This window comes from Hyperolius riggenbachi, chromosome 2 (genome assembly GCF_040937935.1).
Source record: "Hyperolius riggenbachi isolate aHypRig1 chromosome 2, aHypRig1.pri, whole genome shotgun sequence".
Classification (NCBI taxonomy): Eukaryota; Metazoa; Chordata; class Amphibia; order Anura; family Hyperoliidae; genus Hyperolius; species Hyperolius riggenbachi.
In genome coordinates this window covers 484,057,971-484,080,146 of record NC_090647.1, presented here as the reverse complement: position 1 = coordinate 484,080,146, position 22,176 = coordinate 484,057,971, and the positions used below count along the sequence as shown (strand labels likewise).

Genomic DNA, 22,176 nt, shown 5'->3' with positions numbered 1-22,176 from the left:
GGCATGAAACTCCCTCCTTAACTCGTCTGCATGCATGCGTGAACCCGGTACCCACTGTCTCTCCTCAATGCCGTACCCTTTCCAATGTACGAGGTACTGTACCGAATTCTGTACCATGCGTGAATCCAATATCTTTTCTACCTCGTACTCAGGTTGGTCGTCCACCACCACAGGAGGAGGAGGAGTGGGACCCACATGAATTAGTAAACAAACACACTACCAGTATATGCCGTTCAACCACCTGATATTTATTGAGAATCAAAGGTTATTTTTTTACCTTGATTGATAATAATGAGTCTGTAAAAAAGTTTTTTTGTTGTAGCACACCATATTAATGCACAATTTATCATTAAACGGGGTGTTACCCCACAATGTCTCAAACAGAAAGTCTCAGGGGACTGCACACAGACCAGAATATAGCCAGTTGACCATATCACTCCCCCAACATGGGGAGAGGCGGACACGGACACCTACAATGCCAAAAGATTAAAGCATCTAATATGCTAATTGCCCGTCAAACGTGTCCGCATCACCCCATGCGCCAATATCACAGTGGTCAACAGCAATAAAAATGTGCCCCCCCAAAGCCCCCCTATGCCCCCCCGCAATCACAACACCATGCCCTGCATGCAGACATCCACATCAAGATCTTGATTAGATGCTTTAATCTTTTGGCATTGTAGGTGTCCGTGTCCGCCTCTCCCCATGTTGGGGGAGTGATATGGTCAACTGGCTATATTCTGGTCTGTGTGCAGTCCCCTGAGACTTTCTGTTTGAGACATTGTGGGGTAACACCCCGTTTAATGATAAATTGTGCATTAATATGGTGTGCTACAACAAAAAAACTTTTTTACAGACTCATTATTATCAATCAAGGTAAAAAAATAACCTTTGATTCTCAATAAATATCAGGTGGTTGAACGGCATATACTGGTAGTGTGTTTGTTTACTAATTCTTGTTTTTTGACCAGTGCATGTACCCACTTGTTTAGCACACCCTAGCATGTACACTTTCTGTGTAGTAGGTTTTTGTGGGACCCACATGGACTGCTGGTTTAAGCAGGGATACGTGGAAGGACTTTACCCCACGCATGCTGGCGGGAAGATCAACGGAATACGTAACGTTGTTGATCTTCTTGGCCACTGAAAATGGACCCACAAACCTGGGGCCCAGTTTATCTGAGGGCTGTCTCAGGGTTAAGTGACGTGTGGACACCCAGACCAAGTCTCCTGGCTGGAACTTCCACTCCAATGAGCGTCTTTTGTCAGCCTGACCCTTTTGACTCTGGAATGCCCTTTCCAGATTACTCTTCACCTTCCCCCAGATGACTTTAAATGCCCTGTGCCAGGCTTCCAGGGTTGGAAACGGAGAGGAGGCAACTGGCAAGGGGGAAAACTTGGGCGATCTCCCCGTTACCACCTGAAAAGGCGAAAATCCGGAGGAGGAATTTCTCAAGTTATTTTGAGCAAATTCTGCGAAGGGCAAAAATCTGACCCAGTCGTCTTGTGCCTCCGCAACATAACATCTCAAAAATTGTTCTAGAGACTGATTTATCCTTTCAGTCTGGCCATTAGTCTGTGGGTGGTAGCCGGACGAGAAAGACAGCTTCATGCCCATTTGGTGGCAAAATGCCCTCCAGAATCTAGAAATGAATTGGACTCCCCTATCCGACACTATGTTTTCCGGAATGCCATGCAGCCGGAAAATGTGGATGATGAACAGGTCGGCCAATTCCTGAGCCGAGGGGAGTCCTTTCAAGGGCACGAAATGGGCCATCTTGCTGAAGCGGTCGACTACCACCCAAATGACCGACATGCCTTCAGACCTGGGGAGCTCACCCACGAAATCCATGGACAAGTGGGTCCATGGCTCACTCGGGGCGGGCAAAGGCTGTAAGGTACCGACAGGTGCCAGCCGGGAGGGTTTACTCTTAGCACATACTGCGCATTCCCTAACAAATTCCCTGCAATCAACAGACAGGGAAGGCCACCAGGCACACCTGGCTACAAGATCCTGTGTTCTGGCAACTCCAGGATGTCCAGCATTTTTATGTGCGTGGAACATTTCAAGGATCTGAAGACGAAAGGGCAAGGGAATAAACATGACCCCTTCAGGCTTCCCTTCCGGGATGTCCTGCTGGAAGGGGCTCAATGTCTCCTTCCAGTCTTCCCAAGTATCAATTGCAGCCAGCACCAATTTTCGCGGAACAATCGTCTCAGGGACGGAGGCCTGTGCTGTTTCTGGCTCAAAGCACCTGGATAGCGCATCTGCCTTAGTATTCTTACTGCCCGGGGTGTACGTAATCACGAATGTGAACCTTGAAAAAAACAGGGACCATCGAGCCTGACGAGGGCTTAACCTCTTAGCCCCCTCGATGTATTCCAGATTCTTGTGGTCGGTAAAAACCGTGATAGTATGCTCCGCTCCTTCTAACCAATGACGCCATTCTTCAAAGGCTAGTTTAATGGCTAAGAGTTCCCTGTTGCCTATATCGTAGTTTCTCTCTGCTGGAGAGAATCTCCGAGAAAAATAGGCACATGGGTGCAATCTACCCTGTAAGCCTGAACGTTGAGACAGCACAGCCCCCACCCCGACTTCTGAGGCGTCTACCTCAACAATAAAAGGGAAGGAAGTGTCTACGTGTCTTAGTATGGGTGCTGTGCAGAACAGCTCCTTCAAGGTCGAAAATGCCTGTAGGGCCTCAGGCGACCAGTGAGTAGTATCCGCCCCTTTCCTAGTGAGACTGGTGAGAGGTGCAATAACGGTGGAGTACCCCTTTATGAACCTCCTATAATAGTTTGCAAAACCCAGAAAACGTTGCAACGACTTTAACCCCACCGGCTGAGGCCACTCCAGAACAGCGGATACCTTGGCAGGGTCCATAGACAGGCCCGAGGTGGAGATTATGTACCCCAGAAAGGCGACAGATGTAACTTCAAAAATACATTTTTCCAACTTGGCGTACAGCAGATTTTGTCTCAACTTGTTTAGCACAAATCTGACATGGACCCTGTGCTCGGAGAGGTTGTTGGAGTAAATTAGTATATCGTCAAGGTATACAAGCACAAACCTACCCAACACCTCCCTGAATACCTCGTTAATCAATTCCTGGAAGACGGCTGGCGCATTGCACAACCCGAAGGGCATCACTAAGTACTCGTAATGCCCATCGGGTGTGTTGAAGGCCGTCTTCCATTCATCGCCCTCTCTAATGCGGATCAGGTTGTATGCACCCCTCAGATCCAATTTTGAAAAGATCTTAGCGTCTGTGACCTGCGTAAATAAATCGTCTATTAATGGCAACGGATAACGATTCTTCACCGTGATTTTATTTAGGCCCCGATAATCGATGCAAGGTCGAAGACCTCCGTCTTTTTTCTTAACAAAAAAGAAACCGGCCCCTGCAGGCGAGCGGGAGGGGCGAATGAACCCCTTGGCCAGATTGTCACGGATGTACTCCTGCATAGCCACCTTCTCTGGTCCAGACAAATTATACAGGTGACCCCTAGGGGGCATACAACCGGCACGGAGATCGATGGGGCAATCGAAAGGGCGATGAGGAGGTAACCTATCAGCAGCCCTGGGACAGAATACATCCGAGAACTCGGAGTATTGCTCGGGAACACCCTCCACATGTACCTTGGTCTGACCTAATACCACTTTTCCTAGGCACTGTTGGGAACAGAAGTCTGACCAACTGGTTAATTGTCCTGTCGCCCAATTGATCTGTGGCGAATGAAGCTGCAGCCAAGGCATACCTAGGACAATGGTGGAGGTGGTCATATGTAACACAAAAAAACGTAAACTCTCCCTATGCAGTACCCCAGTAATGACTTCCACCTCTGGTGTCTGGGACAGCGGACGGTCCCTTTGTAACGGGGAGTCGTCCACGGCAGTAACCTGGATAGGTGGTTTTACTGGGGTGAGAGGAATGTCCAACTTCTCTGCAAATTCGGAACTCATGAAGTTAGCCGCGGAGCCTGAATCAATAAAGGCCTCTGTGGCTTCAGATTTGTCCCCCCATGTAATCGTACAGGGGAGGAGCAATCGTCTTTCTTTCAGGGGTGCGAGCTGGGCGCCTAGGGTGTCACCCCTTATCACTCCTAGGCGGTAGCGTTTCCCGGCTTATCCTTATTAGGCTTAATGAGACAGTCTCGTACCTTATGCCCCCCTTCACCACAGTATAAACATAGTTGTTCCGACAATCTCCGTCTTCTCTCCACTTGGGTCAATTTAGACCGACCGATCTGCATCGGCTCAGGTGGAGGCAAGACCGGAGATGATGAGACAGAAGGAGACGGAGTTACTAGGGGTGCAGCGGGAGGCACTGTGTAAGAGGTCGGCCTAAGCCGATGACTGCCCCTAGTCTGTCTCTGATGGCGTAGCCTACGGTCGATTCGAATGGCCGATGAGATGGCCTCGTCGACTGTTTTGGGTTCGGGTTGGCTTAACATTAGGTCGGAGACCTCATCTGACAACCCAGACAGGAAGTAATCTAACAGGGCATAAGTGCCAAACCTGGCCGTAACTGACCACCTACGAAATTCGGCCGCATAATCCTCGACTGGACCCCTGCCTTGCCGTAAAAGTTTGAGCTTCCGCTCAGAGGATGCAGCAAGGTCAGGGTCGTCGTAGATTACGGCCATGGCCTTAAAAAATTCCTCTACCGAGGTCAGAGCAGTATCGGTAGAAGGCAGGTTGTATGCCCATGACTGGGAGTCACCAGACAGCAAAGTTTTAATAAAGGTGACCCGTTGGGTCTCAGTCCCCGAGGATCGGGGTCTCAACTCGAAATACGATAACACTCTACTCCTGAAATTCCGGAAGTCAGACTTGTGGCCGGAAAATTTATCAGGTACAGGCATACGTATGTCAGTACTAGGAGAGGATCGCACTGAATCAACTGACGTCTGGAGGGTTTGCACAGAGCCTGACAGGACATCAATCATAGTCTTGTGGCTACCCAGCACTTGGTTGATGTTTTCCACCGAAGTGGCAAGTGCGCCCAGACGGTCAGTATGTGCGTCCATTTGCATTTTTTGGGTCTGGCGTTCTGTAACGATCGGTGGGCGCAGAGAGTATCTGATTACCGGTGATCTGCAGTATCGCCGGAAATACAGATATATACCAGATTATAAGTGATCTGCAGTCTCACCGATAATCCGATATACAAACTAACCTCTGTTCGCCTGAGTAGAGTGTAGTGTTTTGGTGTAACAGTAACACTAGGAGGCCTAGGCCTCAGTGCAGCAAGGAGGACTGCACGTATTCCTTCCGCAGACCTGAGCTCTCCAAGACGGGAGGAGTCAGACTGACAGTAGGAAGGAAAGTCCGAGAGTGACACTCAGGAAGAAGTGTCACTAACAGGACTGGGAACCGCCTCCAATCGTGAGGTCGGTTCTCGAGGTCAGACAAGCCAGGTCGTACACACACGGACAGATAAAGTACAAATACAGTAGGCAAAGGCGGAGTCAAAGTACAGGCAGGGTTCGGCAACGGGGTATCAGATATATCGGGGTACAAAATCAGGAGGCAGAAACAGAGTCTTGGAACGAGCCGAGGTTCGGCAACAGAGTATCAGAAATATCGAGGTACAAGGTCAGAGTTCAGGAGGATAGTCGAGGCAGGCAAAAGTCATAACATATAATCACAATCAAACTAGTACTTTAGCTATCAAATATCTAGCTAAGTGTAGGATTACAGCTCCAGCTGGTCCCGGCACACTTCAGGATCTGACTACGGATCTGGGTGCTCCCACGTATGTGATCGCACGCCAGACAAAGAGCAAGTGAACAACCAGCAGTATATATACTCTAGGACCTTTCCAGGACCTCCCTAATTGCTGGTCCAATGAGAGCAGTGGAATTTGTCAGCTGACCCAGCTGGTCAGCCGACACCCTTCTAACTGCTATTTAAACTCTGCCTTTCTGCTCGCGCGCGTGTAAGTCTGAATCTTGGTGGACTATCAGTCCCAGCCACACCAGTACTGTCATGCAATGTATCTAGTGCGGGGGCCGCCTCTGATGCGGATTCCGCCATTCCCAATGCGGATTCCGCCGCACTGCCTATGCGGCATGCAGCGTTTTTTCCGCGTTGTGACGCCATGCTGGACGCGGAAACAGCCGCCTCACCTTGAGAGACGGCGGCATTTCCGCGTTTCCTTACAAGTTAGCAGTCAAAAAAATATTGTGATCATAGTTGCTTAGGCAAGAAATAAATTCTTGAGCTTTATCTATAGTCCCATTCCATAGAACAAGTATGTCATCCACATAACGAAAGTAGCCCAGGATATTCTCATGATATGTGGCCATTATTGTCGACCAGACAATACTCCCTCTCCCACCAACCTAGAAATAAATTTGCAATTGAAGGGGCACATTTGGCCCCCATCAAAACATTGTGGGTCTGTAAATAGTATTTACCATTAAAGACGAAAAAATTATGTTTGAGAACGTATTCCATAAGTTGAGGGAGAAATTTGTTGAAGTCATCTCTTGAAGTTGAGGTGGATCTGAGAAAATATCTGGTGGTTGATAAGGCGTCACGATGGTCGATATTTGTGTATAGCGACTCGACGTCACAAGTAATGAGGAGTGATCCTGGGGGCAAAAGAATATCGTCAAGTTTAGTAAAAAGATCAGAGGAATCTCGAACGTAAGAATCAAGGCTGGTTACATGATCTTGAAGAAAAAAGTCAATAGATGAACAACATCATTCTATCAAGCTGCCTATACCTGCCACTATTGGTCGACCTGGTGGAACTTCCCTATTCTTGTGTATTTTTGGTAACAGATACAGGGTAGGTGTGACAGGATTCTCAACTGTCAAAAACTGCCATTCTCTAAGTCCAGCATGTTTGGCCTCTCTCAGAATCAGATCCAATTCTTCTTTAAAGGAAGCAGTAGGGTTTGTATATAATCTTCTATACATTTTTTTGTTGTTTAGTTGCTTAGCTGCTTCTCTTTCATAGAGGTTAGTTGGCCAAATGACAACGTTTCTCTGACAGTAAACTGACATCCCAGGGTGCTCTGAGACTAAACTGACATCCCAGGGTGCTCTGACAATAAACTGACATCCCAGTGTGCTCTGACAATAAACTGACATCCCAGAGTGCTCGGACAATAAACTGACATCCCAGAGTGCTCTGACAATAAACTGACATCCCAGTGTGCTCTGACAATAAACTGACATCCCAGAGTGCTCGGACAATAAACTGACATCCCAGAGTGCTCTGGCAGTAAACTAACACCCCAGGGTGTTCTGACAGTTAGCTGACATCCTAGGGTGTCTGAAAGTAAACTGACATACCAGCAACTGATAACGGTGAACAATAGCAAACGACAACTGATATTGAGACAGAGTATCCCCACCCTGTAGCCTCATAACTCATCAAAACCTAGCTACAAGATCCCTGCCCTGAAGCCACATAACCCACCACTACTAGAGATGGCCCGAACAGTTCCCGGCGAACTTCTGTGGTTCGCGATCGCGGAGAACCGCAAACTTTTCCGGAAGTTCGATTCGCCCCCATAGTGCATCAGGAGGGTCAACTTTGACCATCTACATCACAGTCAGCAGGCACATTGTAGCCAATCAGGCTACACTCCCTCCTGGAGCCACTCCCCCCCCCCTTATAAATGGCAGGCAGCGTCAGACTTTTCACTCACTCGTGTGCCTGCAGTAATTAGAGAAGGGAGAGCTGCTGTGCAAAGACCTATAGAGAAAGCTTAGTTAGGCTCTTGTAGGCTTGTTAGCTTGCTCCTTGTTGATTCTTATTGCTAAAAAAGCACCCCTCAACAGCTCTTTTGAGAGCTAATCTTGTTCTTGTGATTTGTGTGTGTCCCACAGACACTTGTGTTGCATAGACAGCCTTGGTAATTCCTACTGTGTGTGCCACTGCCAGGCCCAGCACATTCAGTGACTACCTGTGTGTGTGACAGGTGCACATTGTAATACCCATCACTGCATATACCTACCTGTTCACTTCAGTGCACCCACCTACCTACGTGAGTGCACGCAGTATCACTGTGCCTGTCCGGTACCTGTCTGTGTGTGACAGATGCACATTGTAATACCCGTCACTGCATATACCTACCTGTTGTTCAGTGCACCCACCTACCTACGTGAGCACACGCAGTGTCACTGTGCCTGTCCGGTGCCTGTCTGTGTGTGACAGGTGCACATTATAATACCCATCACTGCATATACCTATCTGTTGTTCAGTGCACCCACCTACCTACGTGAGCACACGCAGTGTCACTGTGCCTGTCTGGTGCCTGTCTGTGTGTGACAGGTGCACATTATAATACCAGTGACTGCATATACCTACCTGTTGTTCAGTGCACCCACCTACGTATGTGAGCACACGCAGTGTGATATCAAAATGAATGAGGCATGGATCCCGGAGGGCTACTGCCCGCCTGAAGACTAAGTCAGTCACCACACACAGCATCTCTGCCTGCACGCCGTGTGACTGCCTGCCCCAAGACTAAGTCGCTCCCCACACAGCACCTTTGCCCGCAGGTCGCTTGACTGCCTTCTCCGCCACCACCAACAGGGTCCAGGACTCTAGGTGGATTCCTGAATTTTTAAGGCCGCTGCTAGCAGCGGCCGCTATACTAAATTTTTTGGGTGCGTGTACATGCCTGCCTAATTTTTCTGGCTGCACTGCAGCTGCAACAACAAAACAAAAGGCATGTACATGTTCCAATTCCCCTTCGTGATCATTACCTTGCTGCAGTGAAGGGGCTTGCGTATTACAATGAAGCAATGACCACCAGCTATATGAGTGTCTCGTCGGAGGGGGGGGGCACACCCAAGATAATAAGGTCGTTGCTTCATTGTGGACAGACCAAATTTGATCAGCTGGACAGTCACTGTTGTTCTATCATTGAGCTACCACAGCCCGGCGACCATATGGGCTTGAAAACCGCCACGGCCTGCACTCGCCATGGTGCGCACCAGTCCAGCACAGCCGTCACTACACAAACAGCTGTTTTCGGTGAGTTACACAGTGAGTTTGGTGTGTCAGTGTGAAGCAGTACTCTAATTACACCCCCTGATTGATGTATACACATGCAAGATGTTTTCAAGCACTTTAGGCCTGCAATTTAGCATTCAATGTGATTTCTGCCTTTAAAACACTGCTTTGCGTAAAAACCCAGATTTTCCCCCGGGACTTTTGGCATCTATCCCACTCATCCATGCAAAAACTCAGATGTTAGACCCCTGAAACATCTTTTCCATCACTTTTCTGGCCAGCATAAGTGTTTCTAGTTTTCAAAGTTCGCCTCCCTATTGAAATCTATTGCGGTTTCGCGAACTGAAAATCGGAGGTTCGGGCCATCACTAACCACTACCTAACCACAGCATCCCTGTCCCGTAGCCACAATATCATCACTACCCAGCCACAGGATCCCTGGCCTGTAACCACATAATCCATCAATACCTAGCCAGAGGATTCCTGTTCTTTAGCCACATACCTCACCACTACCTAGACACAGAATCTTTCACCTGTAGCCAGAAAATCCACCACTGCCCAGCCCCAGGATCCCTGCCCTGTAGCCACATAAACCATCACTTCCTAGCCACAGGATTTCTGCTTCTAGTAACCTAACCCATTACTATCTAATCACAGAATCCCTCCCCTTAACCACATAATGTACCACTACCTAACCACAGGATCCCTGCCCTGTAGCCACAAATCCATCACTACCTACAGCCAGAAGATCCCTGCCTGTACTCACATAAACCATCAATACCTAGCCACATGATCCCTGCCCTGTAGTCACATGACCCATCAATACCTATCCATAGGATTCCTGCCCTGTAGTCACATAACCTATCACTACCTATTATCACTACCTAGACACAGGGTTACTGGCCTGTAGCCACATGACCCATCAATACCTATCCAGAGGATCCCTGCCCTGTAGCTACTTAACCTATCACTACCTAGCCACAGGATCCCAGTCCTGTAGCCACATAATCCACCACTACCTAGCCCAAGTCCCTGGCCTATAGCCACATAACCTATTACTACCTAGCCGGAGGATCCCTGGTGTGTAGCCACATAACCCATCAATACCTAGGTAGAGGATACCTGGCCTGTAGCTACATAACCTATCACTACCTAGCCACAGGATCCCAGTCCTGTAGCCACATAATCCACCACTACCTAGCCAAAGTCCCTGGCCTTTAGCCACATAACCTATTACTACCTAGCTGGAGGATCCCTGGTCTGTAGCCACATAATCCATCAATACCTAGCTAGAGGATACCTGACCTGTAGCCACATAACCCATCAATACCTAGCTAGAGGATACCTGACCTGTAGCCAGATAACCTATTACTACCTAGCCACAAGACTCCTTCCCTTTAGCCACAAAACCATCACTATTCCACTCTGTGTCAGAGCCTCAATGTCAGTTCTAAATTTATAACTGCATTTTGCATCATATTTTTCTGGATGAATCTAAAGCTGGCACACAAGTGGGATGAAAGGACTCAGCTAGCTCTGGCATGCATTCATACAGATACTAAGTGTGATTAGTCTGCTAGGCTGCAAGTTATCCTATATAATAAAACCCCTGTGTCTCTGCATCCTGTCCATGTGTGTGTGTGTGTGTGTCCGTGCTTCCAGACTTGACAGTTTGCTGTCTGTGAACCTCATTGCATTGTGGGAAATAACATTTTTTTTCCAACTGCCAAGCAAGCAACATATCCCTGTGTGCATATACTGCAGATAGCGGTGGAAGACAGGCGAGTGGGGCGCATCTGTGCTCGCATTGCTGGGGGGGGGGGGGGGGGGAGTGCCTGTAGCCTAGCGTCCATTTTTTAATGGGCAGGCTTTTTTTACTAGTTGGCTATAAAAGGTCTTACAGAGCCAACATTTAGACTGTTTGAAATTAGGACTTCACCTGGAATTCACATTGACTCTGCATTCAGGGACCTTACCATTGTGAAGTTATGACATTTCATCCACTGCAGCCAGTGATATAAGAACAGAGGAGGGTACAACTGTAAGGCTAGGACCACACTTGTCAAAATCGTATTACAACTGGAAACCGATGTTAGTCAATGGGATGGTTAACAGTTGAATACGACTTTCATATGCCAGAAAAACATACTTTTTGGTAACAAAACATTGCACATTGTCAGTGCGTTTCCCTTTTCTTCACTTTTTCCCTTTTGTCCACTTTCTGCCTTGTCTAGGCCGTATTACTTTTTTATACCCTCTCTACGGTCTTTATTTTCCGTTGTATGACCCCTTTCCTCTTTCTTTCTTCTTCTCTTCCTCTGTTTCTTTTTCCTTCTCTTCTATCTTTATCTCTCCATTCCTCATTACCCTTCCCTGTACAGTAGTTATAACAAATGTAATGGACTACTACCGGTAGTAGTCTTTTCCATCCTCAAATATTTTGTATTTTTATGTCTTTACGTCACTACCTTTATTTTACCACTAGATGGAGCCACACAAGCAAACATTTCTTGCATTTGAAGCCAAATATGACCTCAGGTAGGAAAGTTTTAGCAGTGTAATTAGCAGAACTGCCAGAGTTCTATTAATATAGGCTACCCTGTCAAGACAAGCTCTCTGGAGTGTTCTCCTCCATCTTTTCCACAGCCATAATAAAGCTAGCCTAATCGAACAGGTAGTTTGGAACAGTGTTTCTCAAAAATTTCACAGTATGGGGTGGGGCAACGGACTATTAAAACACATGGACACACACACACATTGTACATTTTTGTATGCAATTCAGATTTGTATTCAACAAAATGTCACAATATGACAGAATCTCCAAAAGTGTACAGAGATAACTAGCATGTACATAAAAGACAATAACACGAATAGTGCAAAAATATAAATATACAATAGGCTCCTGGACACCAAGCATAAAGGGGCTGTAAAAACACCATGCCTATCAAGGCATATCAAGTTCTGTGCAAATACATTGGTTTGTAAAAGTATTCGACCCCCTTGAAGTTTTCCACATTTTGTCACATTACTGCCACAAACATGCATCAATTTTATTGGAATTCCACGTGAAAGACCAATACAAAGTGGTGTACACGTGAGAAGTGGATCGAAAATCATACATCATTCCAAACATTTTTTACAAATCAATAACTGCAAAGTAGGGTGTGCGTAATTATTCGGCCCCCTGAGTCAATACTTTGTAGAACCACCTTTTGCTGCAATTACAGCTGCCAGTCTTTTAGGGTATGTCTCTACCAGCTTTGCACATCTAGAGATTGAAATCCTTGCCCATTCTTCTTTGCAAAACAGCTCCAGCTCAGTAAGATTAGATGTACAGCGTTTGTGAACAGCAGTTTTCAGATCTTGCCACAGATTCTGGATTGGATTTAGATGTGGACTTTGACTGGGCCATTCTAACACATAGATATGTTTTGTTTTAAACCATTCCATTGTTGCCCTGGCTTTATGTTTAGGGTCATTGTCCTGCTGTAAGGTGAACCTCCACCCCAGTCTCAAGTCTTTTGCAGTCTCCAAGAGGTTTTCTTCCAAGTTTGCCCTATATTTGGCTCCATCCATCTTCCCATCAACTCTGACCAGCTTCCCTGTCCCTGCTGAAGAGATGCACCCCCCGAGCATGCTGCTGCCACCACCATATTTGACAGTGGGGATGGTGTGTTCAGAGTGATGTGCAGTGTTAGTTTTCTGCCACACATAGCGTTTTGCATTTTGGCCAAAAAGTTCCATTTTGGTCTCATCTGACCAGAGCACCTTCTTCCACATGGTTGCTGTGTCCCCCACATGGCTTGTGGCAAACTGCAAACGGGACTTCTTATGCTTTCTGTTAACAATGCCTTTCTTCTTGCCACTCTTCCATAAAGGCCAACTTTGTACAGTGCATGTGTAATGATCGCTGCTGCAGCAGCTATTGCTGGAAGTAGTGCTGCAGCTCAGGCAGTTCTGATGTCTTTCCATGCAAGCTGCATAGCCTTGTCTATCTTTCCCTGCTGTCAGCTTGTGACTGATTATCATTCACCTGTGTGGGAATCTGCATGTCTGCTCCCATTGGATGACCTCAGTATAAAGATCTGCTTCCTGCAGGGTTTCCTTGGGTTTTCATAGCTTCAGCTTAAGCCTGCCTTGCTGTCGCTTTAGCCCCGATCGTGTTTATTGTTAAAGATACTTTGCTGGTCTTTGCATCATATATTGGTTCATTGCCAATATATATGCATACCAGCACGTTTATTATTTTCCTTGTATTTGTGTTACGTGATACATCAGTGTCGCTGATGTATACGTACACGAACTGTTTATATCCTGTGTGCAGTTAGTCAGCTTTCCAGCACGTTTTGGTAGTTTGCGCGTACCGTGAACACCCGTGCTGAGCTAGTTATCCTGTTCCTGGTCCTGTTTGTGGATTGCGTTCATCTCTGCGAAGAGATAACGAATCCTTCTGAATCCTGTTCTGTTACCGTTTGTGGATTGCGTTCATCTCTGCGAAGAGATAACAAATCCTTCTGAATCCTGTTCTGTTACTGTTTGTGGATTGCGTTCATCTCTGCGAAGAGATAACGAATCCTTCTGAGTCCTGTTCCCTGTATTACTCCAGTCCTAGTCAGCGTTCCTGCTTATGTCATATATCGGTTCATTGCCGATATATACATATGTTAGTCAGACGTAACAAATAGTTTCATTGATAGCTGTAATTGTAATACGCTAGGAAAACATACTTATTGTATATTTATCTGTGTTACGTTCATCTATCTCGATCCTGCTGTTTCCTGACTGTCCTGTCCTGTCTTTGTGAGGCACGCCATCGCCGCAGCGCATTGGCTGCCTCATTCCAGTCTGTCTGGTTTTGGACGCTTGCTGTCGCTAAGTAGCCGCTAGCTAGCAAGCGTTCATTCTGTCTACCTGTCCTGATCTCCTCAGTTCTGGTTTATGCGCTCAGCGCTACTTTGCGCTGAGACGTTATAACGAACGAAAGCATTGTTTGTGGCTGTCAGATCTGCACCGGCTCTGTGCGCCACAATCTCCTATTGGAGTCAGTCCTCCCCTCCACTATACTAGGGATAGCCTGTTTCCTTGTGCTAGTGTGTGTACCTCCTCCACGCCAGCTCATGCGTTGCATGCTGACTGTGGAGAATACACCACCAAGCGTTACATTATGAAAACCCCATTACCAATCCCCATTGTGGGGGGGATTCCCAGAAAGTATGACACTGTTAATTATGGTTCCTGTTCCTTTAATAAATTTGAAGAACTTAGCTCTGAAACAGAAAATGAGTTTTTCTCTGAATGTGCCAGGTTCCTGACCAATCCTGATCTCCAAGCGACTCCTGTTTCAACCTGGGCACTCCAACTAAGTTATATTTTGTTTAAAGGGGAATTATTCCAGTGGGCATTTGATGTTCTCAATCATTCCGATTTGAAAGATAGACCGCTGGAATTTCTAGCGTTTGTGATCCATAACTGGTTGCGCATAGATCCATTGCCTTTTCCTCTTAATGAACTCCTGGCAGCAGGCCAATCAGCTGCTCCTTCAATTGCTTGCAAGAATGAGCAGCAAGCAGAAAGTGTTACTGATAATTTTCCTGCAGCTTTGAATAAATCACCAAAAACCGCAAGGTCAAAGGCAAAACGCAAACGTTCTAAGAAACGTGTCCAATCTGCAGAATCGTTATCCTTAGCGACTGAGACCTATAATGAGATTCTGCCATTAACAGATAATGAAATGCAATTGTCTTTCAGGGGAGTTAAATGGACTTATGAAACTACTAATGAACTTTCCACCCTGGCTAGGGAAAATAAAGATTTTTGTTTAAAAGAATTATCTGAGTATGATTATGATGAGATATTACAGAGTATTGAACAAATCAACTTATTTGTAAAGCAAGGAAAGTTTGCATACACTACAGTTCAGCACTTGCTACAGGTATTGGAGATTATTAGGAATAAGGAATCTGCCAATCACCTGCTAATTAACCCAATATATGTCCCTGCTACAATCATATCTGCAAACCATGATTTGCCTGTTAAGTATGCTTGGAATCCTCCATTTGAGAAAGGAGAGATGGAAGCTCTGGTCAATGAATGGAAGAATGATTCAAGTTCATTTTGTCAATTTTACAGTGCAAAAAGTGAATTGGTATTGAATGCATGCATTAAGTCTGCCTATAACCTAATAAAAACTGGTGTGTGTGAGTATGACTTTGTGGCTCCATTGATTGATGTGTGGGAACTGATTTTGGATGATTTTTTTGTGACTCCGAATTCGCAAATTTGGCGTTCTGACCCGCCTGCTTCAGCACCTTTGGCTGATTCAGCAGGTGATTCGGAGCTCTTTTTGTGTGAAATTGAAGTTCCTGCAATTCCACCCTGTACCATGGATAACTCAGTGTTACTTCCCAGTAAAACAGAAGCCACTGATACATTCTTAACCTTGCCCTGCGCAAATTTCTCAGCAGAGAATCCAGAGGTCCTGCTGACTTCCGAGTCCAGCCTAGCCAGTACTCATGACTCTTTGTTTAGTGAAACAGACACCAGAAAAATCTTGCCTGTCTCTGCAAACACTTATGCAGAAATTACCTGTGTTAATAAAGTTCAACTCCTGTCTGATCCAGCAGATGCGCAAACATTGTGTCTTGATCTTCCTGTTTCTACACCTTGCTCTAGTTTCGTGAATAGCTCAGAGCATCTGCTATGTGAACCTGAAATCGCAGAATTATTACCTTGTTCAGAAAATTTTCCAATAAATTTGCCCTGTACCATGAATTGTGCAGTAGATCTCTCCAATGAAACTCAGGTCACAGAATCATTATGCTGTCCAGCAGGTGCTTCCATGGTTTTGCCCTGCAATATGGACTGTTCAGTGATCCTGTCCAGTGAAGCTGTGGTCGCAGAGTCTTATGCTTCACCCAGTACTTTGGATACTTTAAACCCTCTAGCAGAGGAGGCTGAAGCACTGCTTACCTCAGTTGGTGTTGCAGTAATATTCACTTGTCTAGCAGCTGTTTTGGAATTACAGTCTGCTCTAATAAAACTTGATGAATTTCTGCCCAGCAAAGCAGAAGCCATTGAAATATTGTCCTCGTCAGCAAGTGTGTCAGATACCTTGTCCTGTACACAGTCTGATTTAACCAATGTTGTTGAGTCCCTCTCCAGTGTTGTAACAGCCGAGGAACTCCAGCCCTGTCCTCTGAATGTTTCAGAAGTCTTGCCCTGTAACATGGATAATTCTGATTCTCTGGTCAAAATAATAGAAATCTCAGAATTTCAGTCCGGTCTGATGAGTGTTCCTGAAACCCAGCCCTGTATCCTGAAAGATTCTGGTTCTCTGGCCGCTGTGGCAGAGGTTCCAGAGTCCCCTTCCTGTCCAGGGAATTCCTCAGTTTTGCCTAGTCCAGTGGGGGCTGCTGCAATACTGACTTGTTCTGCAGCGCCTCATGAGCTCCAATCCAGTGTATTAAATGAGTCTCTGTCCAGTCCAGAGGTAGTTGTGGAGTCCCTGTCTGGTTCAGTGCATACATCAGAAGATTTGTCCTGTCTTGTTAGTGCCCCTGAATCTGATTTGTTACTGACTTTGCTGGAATCAGCGACATCTAAGTCTGATCCAGCATTCTCGTGTAAAAGTCCAGTAGTTGCGAAGTTTAGTCATGATGATTTTTTTTTGGCCAGTCCTGGTTTTGGTCCTGTCTTGGCTGACCCTGAGGCTCACAGTTCCTCGACATGCCCAGAGGTTTCTCTTGTGCCGGTGTGCCCAGATGTTCTTTGTGTGCCAGAATGCCCAAGTGTGTCTAAGGTGTTAGCGTGCTCTGATGCTTCCTTAGTGGGAACACGTTCTGATATTGCCAGTCTGCCTGCATGCCCAGAGATGGTTCTGGTCCCTGAAAGCGCTGATATTGATGTTTGTCCTTGTGGCCCTGACTCGGGAATTGCCCTAGGTTCCATAGGGGTTCTTGATGGTTCTCCATGTGAGCCTAAGGGGCATTCTGACCTATGGAGATCTCTTTGGAGCTTCAAGGTGTTCTGGGAGGTCTCTGAGAAAACTTGTCCTGGTGCCTTGGACTGGTTCAACAGTGGGTTTTGTGTTGGTAAAGACAGTACCGGTGGGTATTGCAAAGGCTTTGTCGTTTCTGAACGGTTCCTGGAAGGCGGTGGGTATCGCTCAGGGAGTTTCGGAGGGCTTTCTTCTGGAAATCATGGTTCTGATGGGTGTCACACTGGGGCTTGTAGTACTGATGGGCATGGTTCTGTAGGTTCTGGTTCTGATGGGTCCAGTCTTGTGGGGACTGATTCTGGAATTCGGTCTTGCCGGGCTGTCCCGGTCATCATGAATTATCAGTCAGACTGTTTTGTTGGAAATTTCAGTTTTGAAAAGCGTCTGGAATCCACTTTTAAAGGCGGGGGTACTGTAATGATCGCTGCTGCAGCAGCTATTGCTGGAAGTAGTGCTGCAGCTCAGGCAGTTCTGATGTCTTTCCATGCAAGCTGCATAGCCTTGTCTGTCTTTCCCTGCTGTCAGCTTGTGACTGATTATCATTCACCTGTGTGGGAATCTGCATGTCTGCTCCCATTGGATGACCTCAGTATAAAGATCTGCTTCCTGCAGGGTTTCCTTGGGTTTTCATAGCTTCAGCTTAAGCCTGCCTTGCTGTCGCTTTAGCCCCGATCGTGTTTATTGTTAAAGATACTTTGCTGGTCTTTGCATCATATATTGGTTCATTGCCAATATATATGCATACCAGCACGTTTATTATTTTCCTTGTATTTGTGTTACGTGATACATCAGTGTCGCTGATGTATACGTACACGAACTGTTTATATCCTGTGTGCAGTTAGTCAGCTTTCCAGCACGTTTTGGTAGTTTGCGCGTACCGTGAACACCCGTGCTGAGCTAGTTATCCTGTTCCTGGTCCTGTTTGTGGATTGCGTTCATCTCTGCGAAGAGATAACGAATCCTTCTGAATCCTGTTCTGTTACCGTTTGTGGATTGCGTTCATCTCTGCGAAGAGATAACAAATCCTTCTGAATCCTGTTCTGTTACTGTTTGTGGATTGCGTTCATCTCTGCGAAGAGATAACGAATCCTTCTGAGTCCTGTTCCCTGTGTTACTCCATTCCTAGTCAGCGTTCCTGCTTATGTCATATATCGGTTCATTGCCGATATATACATATGTTAGTCAGACGTAACAAATAGTTTCATTGATAGCTGTAATTGTAATACGCTAGGAAAACATACTTATTGTATATTTATCTGTGTTACGTTCATCTATCTCGATCCTGCTGTTTCCTGACTGTCCTGTCCTGTCTTTGTGAGGCACGCCATCGCCGCAGCGCATTGGCTGCCTCATTCCAGTCCGTCTGGTTTTGGACGCTTGCTGTCGCTAAGTAGCCGCTAGCTAGCAAGCGTTCATTCTGTCTACCTGTCCTGATCTCCTCAGTTCTGGTTTATGCGCTCAGCGCTACTTTGCGCTGAGACGTTATAACGAACGAAAGCATTGTTTGTGGCTGTCAGATCTGCACCGGCTCTGTGCGCCACAATCTCCTATTGGAGTCAGTCCTCCCCTCCACTATACTAGGGATAGCCTGTTTCCTTGTGCTAGTGTGTGTACCTCCTCCACGCCAGCTCATGCGTTGCATGCTGACTGTGGAGAATACACCACCAAGCGTTACAGCATGACTAATAGTTGTCCTATGGTCAGAGTCTCTCACCTGAGCTGTAGATCTCTGCAGCTTGTCCAGAGTCACCATGGGCCTCTTGACTGCATTTCTGATCAGCGCTCTCCTTGTTCGGCCTGTGCGTTTAGGTGGACAGCCTTGTATTGGTAGGTTTACAGTTGTGCCATACTCCTTCCATTTCTGATTGATCGCTTGAACAGTGCTCCGTGGGATGTCCAAAGCTGTGGAAATCTTTTTGTAGCCTAAGCCTGCTTTAAATTTCTCAATAACTTTATCCCTGACCTGTCTGGTGTGTTCTTTGGACTTCATGGTGTTGTTGCTCCCAATATTCTCTTAGACAACCTCTGAGGCCGTCACAGAGCAGCTGTATTTGTACTGACATTAAATTACACACAGGTACACTCTATTTAGTCATTAGCACACATCAGGCAATGTCTATGGGCAACTTACTGCACTCAGACCAAAAGGGGCTGAATAATTACGCACACCCCACTTTGCAGTTGATTTGTGAAAAATGTTTGGAATCATGTATGATTTTCGTTCCACTTCTCATGTGTACACCACTTTGTATTGGTCTTTCATGTGGAATTCCAATAAAATTGATTCATGTTTGTGGCAGTAATGTGACAAAATGTGGAAAACTTCAAGGGGGCCGAATACTTTTGCAAGCCACTGTGAGTAGATAAATACTACTTCTACTTACATAACAGATGTATATTGCTATCCACGTAATCATTCCTGTGAATTTTATAAAGAAAAAGCAGAAAATCCCATACTAGGCAGTGGCCATTTTGCCGAGCTAATGCTGACATCATATCCTCCCTGACTCTTGCTCCCCCCCCCCCCTTTCTCTTGCTAATTGGGTATTCATTAGCTGCCCTCCTCCCAGAGTCTTCAGTCACTCCCACTGCGGTGTATACTAGGAACTGCACTGTCTTTTTTTTTTTTTCTCCAGTCGCTAAGTCACCTCAGCCTTGCTTGTAAACACAAGTGAGCAGAGGTGTTTCAGATAAGAAGCTAGGCAGGGAAATAAATGGAAGAGGAAGAATATATTATAGATAAAAAGAACCCCCAGCGTTCAACTGTTTGGCACTGACTACTAAAGGGCCAGTGCTCCTAAAGTATGTGATAACTCCAAATCATAACAGCAGAAAAAGTTTTGCAAGTTTTGAATGCAGGATTAGCATCTTTATCATTTAATACACTCAGACCAGTTGCTGTTGAAATTTGATTTTTAGGGTGACAATACCGCTTTAAGGAGGTGGGTTTTGAGGGCTTGCTTGTTTTGAAGAAGGGAGCAAGTCTGATGGGTGGTGGGTTTTCCAGAGGGTGGGGGCAGCTCTTGAGAAATCCTGCAGGCGGGCATGGGAGTGGGAAATGCGTGGGGTGGTGAGGCGAAGGTCATTAAAGGATCAACGGGGACGACCTGGTGTATACCTGTGAGCAAGCTCCAAGATATTATAATGGTATTATACCATTAATTGTGATGTTTGCTGTGCCCATCAGCACTCCTATTACCTGCTCCACAATCGAATAACTTCAGGGAGAACCACTAAGTCAATACAAAAGACATACTGAATTGTAATTCATTGAGACAAAAGGTTAATTTCATATTCCTTCTTCTGTAGTTTGCAAGAATGTGTAATTGGAGACTATGTTTTTGAAGAGGAATTTCAGCTAATGGTGGTCACTTATGATGTAATCTTTTTGTTCATTCTTGGCAAATCTATGTAATAGAAGGGTTAACAGAGTGAATACTACATGGGGGCCTAAACTGACCCTGAGATGGGGCCACATGAATAAAATATACATACCTGGGGCTTCCTCCAGCCCCCTCCGCACTGATCGCTCCTACGGCTTCCTCACTGTTCTTTTGCAATTGGCCCCGGAAAATCCTCATGTCTGGGGCCAACTGTGCATGCGTCGCCGGGAGCATTCTGCACAATACTACTGCTCAGAGCGCTCCTGGCGACAGGAGCAAGACAGAGGAGCGTGGGTGGCCAGACTGCGCATGCGCCAACTGGTCCCGACTGGTGGATTTTCTGGGGCGAGTAGCGACCCTGGATGAAGCCCCAGGTATGTATATTTTATTCATATGGCCCTGTCTCAGGTACACTTTAAAGCTTGGTACACACTTTCAATCAGGGCTGTGGAGTCGGAGTTGAAGCATTTTTGGGCACCTGGAGTCGGAGTCGTGGTTTCGTAAACTGAGGAGTTGGAGTCAGATGGTTTTTGTACAAAATCCACAGCCCTGTTAAGTATTTGACTAAGGAGTCGGAGTCGAGGAGTCAGAGCCATTTTGGGGAGTCAGAGTCGTGATTTCATAAACCGAGGAGTCGGAGTTGGAAGATTTTTGTACCGACTCCACAGCCCTGCTTTCAATTATGATTGACCAATCACTGACCAATGTTACCACCTCTATGTAGTGTGAGTGTGCGGGAGTGATGTCACATGTCGAAGTGATGTCACATAGCGAATGGGGTAAGTTAGAGTGACCAGACGTCCCGGATTGCCCGGGACACGTCCCGGATTGCCCGGGACACGTCCCGGATTCGGGGTCCGCTGACCCAGGTTGCATGAGGTCCCGGGAACCGTCCCGCTTTCAGCAGCGGGACGTCCCGGCCTCGGGACTCTGGCCACTCTATCCTCATGAACTGGCAGCGGCGTCTATAGACACCGTGCCAGTTCATTGCCCGCAGCCCCGCTCCAGCCTCCTGCTTCTTCCGATGTTTTGACACCGGCAGGCGAGCAGGGCTACGGGCGCCATCTTGCCGTAGCCCTGTCAGCGCGGGAGACGAGCAGGAGGAAGGTGGTCCCGGGAGCAGCGTGCCAGAGGCCGGAGACTTCTGCCAGGTGAGTAAATGCTTTCTTTTCCAGGTGAAATGTTTGCCCGCATTGCGTTTCTTTTCCAGGTGAAATGTTTGCCCGCATTGCGTTTCTTTTCTAGTGAAATGTTTGCCCGCATTACGTTTATTTTCTGGGGAAATGTTTGCCCGCATTGCGTTTCTTTTCTGGTGAAATGTTTGCCCGCATTGCGTTTCTTTTCTAGGGAAATGTTTGCCCAAATTGCGTTAATTTCTAGTGAAATGTTTGCCCGCATTGCGTTTCTATCCTAGTGAAATGTTTGCCCGCATTACGTTTATTTTCTGGGGAAATGTTTGCCCGCATTGCATTTCTTTTCTGGTGAAATGTTTGCCCGCATTGCGTTTCTTTTCTGGGGAAATGTTTGCCCGCATTGCGTTTACTTTCTAGTGAAATGTTTGCCCGCATTGCGTTTTACTTTCTAGTGAAATGTTTGCCTGCATTGAGTTTATGTTCTGGTGAAATGTTTGCCCGCATTGCGTTTCTTTTCTGGTGAAATGTTTGCCCGCATTGCGTTTCTTTTCTGGGGAAATGTTTGCCCGCATTGCGTTTCTTTTCTGGGGAAATGTTTGCCCGCATTGCGTTCATTTTCTGGTGAAATGTTTGCCCGCATTGCGTTTATTTTCTGGTGAAAAGTTTGCCCGCATTGCGTTTAT

General features: G+C 46.5%; 1 protein-coding gene across 7 annotated transcripts in view; it reads right to left on the bottom strand.

Moving 5' to 3' along the window:
• The window catches only part of TMIGD1 (transmembrane and immunoglobulin domain containing 1), an 89,568-nt gene that overhangs the window by 66,364 nt on the left and 1,028 nt on the right, over positions 1-22,176 (bottom strand). The window contains exon 2 of one of the 7 annotated variants that reach the window (XM_068270322.1): positions 6,424-6,600. The exons of 4 other annotated variants lie outside the window; for them this stretch is intronic. In XM_068270322.1, coding sequence (XP_068126423.1) covers positions 6,424-6,492 — 69 coding nt within the window. In that variant the 5' untranslated portion in view covers positions 6,493-6,600. Of the gene's footprint in view, positions 1-6,423; positions 6,601-22,176 lie in introns of those variants that run through there. 2 more of the 7 variants (XM_068270318.1, XM_068270314.1) reach the window with 2 other exon arrangements.